Raw genomic sequence first — 3,785 nt, forward strand, 5'->3', positions numbered from 1 at the left:
AAAATCTCTAAAATTAAATTTGTTTTAAAATAAAATAGAAAATAGTTTTCCAGTGTGAGACAGCCCACTTAATCCTTATAGCAAGTTAATGATTAGGCAAGTATACCTGCTGCTGAATCCTTAAAATGGCTTCTATCCCCCCCTCCCCCCAAAAAATTCCAAGAGCAACCATAACCACCCCCACCAAAGGCACTGAAACAAAAGACTGATCTGTTTATATAGTCACATGAAAAATAAACATCTTTATTTTTTTGCCTACTTTATTTCATTTTTTTCAAATAAAATTTAAATCTGTACAAAGTATACTGTTACAGTATATATTTTGTAAGAATCAATGCCTAAAAGAATCACAATACTTCAATAAGCAGTACAGCAGACCTCGCTAGTTTCAGCTTTGATATTGAACAAACTCAAGCCGGCTGATGCACAACACATTTGCTTGGTTTCCACATGGTGAGTTCCCAGCACTGAGATGGGAGAACATGACAGCAAGTATGGTTATATTACAGCCCGACACACTGAGCTTCTTCATGTGATAATAACTGCACATATTTAATACAGAATGCTCAAATTTACTTTTTAAATTGCATTTGCTTACTTCTTAGTTGGAAAAATTCAGCATTCTTAATGGGGTCCCCAAACAGTGCAAATTAATGATATTCTACTGTATAATTGGCACATCTCCAATAAGGATTAACTTGTAAACTCAAAGAATATTACAACTTTGTCTTAAATTTTAACTAACATACATCTGGTCCATTTAACCAAAATCATTTTGGAAAGATATTAAAGAACAATTCTATTTCTGGAAGGATATTGTTTTGACCATTCTTTAGAGAAGATAAATTTTTAAATTGTCGTTAAAATGTTTTACTATAAAAATTTTACAAACTCGATTAGAAATTTCAAGATTATGATTCACAGCAGACAAATACAAACTGTTTATATTCCAACAATACCTACTCTTAGACTTTCAAACAGAGCACATCCATGTCAGCTGTGTTAACTAAAATTTTGAACAGTGTACTAAATTTATAAGTGGTGCTGGGTCTAGCAAGTGTAAATACACAGTATATTTTAATGAAAAGAATTGTCTTCTTTATACTTTATTTGTTTTCCCATAAGGAAACAATGTTTACATTCTTTAATAAAGTTAATCTTACATCAGAATATAACTTAATACTGTCAGCAACAGGGACCACACACAGTAAATAAGAAGCACATTTAAAATAAGTCTGAATTCACATAGATTAACATTTGTTGGTTAATAAAATATCGACAGTATTACAATCTTACAATATTTACAGTAAGAAAAATCTAGAGTAATATATACCTTTCACAGCAGGATTCCTTTTTTTAATTATTATTTCTTCCAGTTTGGGATTGTGTATACACGAAAAGCTCAAATAAAGCAACTCTGCAATATAATCTTAAAATAATGGCTACTGGGGGAAATTCTATCACAACCATTGAAAATAATGGTGACTTTTCACGGAGTCTGTGGCATCTGAGAACCTAGTTAATTAACCAAAGACTTGCTCAAACTAGCCTCAGTTACCCAGATTAAAGCTGCAGAACTCCGGCCTTCCCTGACTGCTAAAAACCCAACAGATTTTCTCAACATGCTATAAGAAAAGAGGGAAAATAGGTTTCAGTTCACACCTCATGGCTGGAAGCCTCCGGCCAGTGCACATTCCCCAACTTATGCTAAGAAGAGGGCCAGCTTCATCCCTAAAACACCACAAGAGTTTACCTTCCAACTACAGGGCACTGTGACACCAAGCTCACTCATTCCTCAACTTTCCAGCATTAGGATAAGGCATGAACTTGGCCTGTATAATACACACCAGCATCTTAGAGACTTGGGGTCGGGGCAAAGAAATATACTAGTGCAGTTTGCACTGAGATCAACAGGGAAAATGGGAAGCGATGCATGTTTCCGATTAGAATAGCAAGAAGACCCACATCCCTAAACTGGAATTTGGCCAGGGCATCAGAGTTAGCACCCCCTCTCTGAGTACCACAAGCAATTAGGATGTGTGCTCTGGGCCTCCTCCAAGAGAGAGCATCTACAGTAAGTAACACCATGTGGGACATTAGTTCAGTGATGACTCCCAAGAAAGCAGATACAAGTCTTAAATCTGGGGCTGTCCACAGCACCTGAGGTCACTCATCAGAGCTGTGACCTGCCCCAACCCTGCTTACTTTAAGAGATCTGATGGGCACAGAGCACTCAGGGATACAGCTGCTGGCTACTTTGGACTCTAGATCTCACAGGTAATCAACAGGTATCTGGGATTGAATTAGCAGACTGTACCACAGCTCCTTAAACAGACACTGTCAGGTATGAAATCATGTCAAGCATGAATCTTCACTGTCAGGTCAGAAATCAAAGTGGGAGTCTTCCCACATCAGCCAAGGTTATTTTGTCAAAACCTTAGAGGAGTTGAACAGTTTTTCATGTTGCAAGTGATTAGTTTACTTATTTCAGTCAAGCTGTATTGGCAAACCAGACTGATTTATTTAGTTAGCTTTGTTTTTTTGATTCTTACGTATGTGTTAACCCAAAGCTGTTCTATTTGGGCTAAATACACTGACAGAGAAAATTCAAACAACAAAAGTTTTCAGCAAACTTCTGTGGCATTTTCTTTTTGGAAGTCAATGCAAGATCTAAAGGTATTTCTACCCAACAAAGTCTGTTTAAGTGTTTAATGTTATTTCCTTTTTGGTCCTATATAGAATGCTATGACTTCTATATAGGTCTGAATGCTGCTCCATGTAGATGCTTTCTGTATATCTAAAAATATATACTTTTCAGTAGTTCAATACATGGTTAATCTTCCCACAGAGGAAGATTTTTGTAATCACATGTTGCAAAGTAGAAAAACATCTCCTTTCTAAGAAAGGAAATACGTATACTTTCCTATTGTACACTTTTGAATAAGCCCAAAGGCATGCACCAAAAAATCATTATTAAAACTAATACATGCACTAAAATGGTATACAGTTAGACTTAAATAAGGTGCTGCTTTCTCAATTTTTAAATTTGAAGAAGATATTTTGTCGGTTGTTGACTCAAAGATCTCCCCCGCCCCCACCCCACTCCATGGCATCAAGAGAGAAAAATAAAAAGTAAGCATAAACCTTTAAACTATTCTTTACATGGGGGAAAGGACAGATATATCAACTATCTTATTTATAAACTGGATTCCCAGTTTTAAATAAAACCAATATTTACTGGTAAAAATTGTCAAAGCTAATACATCCAAACAAATGTTACTAGTAAATAATGTTCTACATAGAGAATAATTTACTTTGGTTTTATGCACCTTCTCAAAAATGATACCGGTGTCCCATACGTCACCAAACTGATGTGTTCCAGCAAAGTTGTAAGGCAAATCTTTTTCTTCCCTAGTGACGTCTTGTTTCCCAATACACAAAACTAAAATCTTTTGGTGAGAAAGGGGTTAAGATAATGGCTAACCCCTTGGCATCCTGAGCATTGTGGTTTATCAAACTCTACCCTGCTAGAAGCTGTCAGGCACCCTGACCCCTGCCTTGAACCAGGGGTGGCTCCCATGTCTAGAGATGCCCTGACTCCTTAAAAATAGCTCTCAGAACTTTGCTTCTTTTTTCCTTCTATCTGGATGTTATAATGTCTAACAAAGCTGGTTGGAATGTCACATTTTGCTAGTAGGGGCCATCATCTAACGATAATTCCAATCTGAAATGTTTTATGCCAATACTTAGTTCTTAATTTTATCAATTAATTGCATTAAAATTTT

The 3,785-nt window shown here is 36.1% G+C and overlaps 1 protein-coding gene across 1 annotated transcript; it reads right to left on the bottom strand.

Moving 5' to 3' along the window:
• Window positions 1–227: 227 nt before the first annotated feature.
• Window positions 228–3,195, bottom strand: IGIP (IgA inducing protein). Its single transcript, XM_082835825.1, has one exon. It carries the CDS (start codon window positions 548–550, stop codon window positions 389–391), a length of 162 nt encoding a protein of 53 aa, XP_082691951.1. The 5' UTR covers window positions 551–3,195; the 3' UTR covers window positions 228–388.
• Between the last annotated feature and the right edge of the window lie 590 nt (window positions 3,196–3,785).

This window comes from Leucopleurus acutus (genome assembly GCF_964270905.1).
Source record: "Leucopleurus acutus genome assembly, chromosome: 3".
Lineage (NCBI taxonomy): Eukaryota > Metazoa > Chordata > Mammalia > Artiodactyla > Delphinidae > Leucopleurus > Leucopleurus acutus.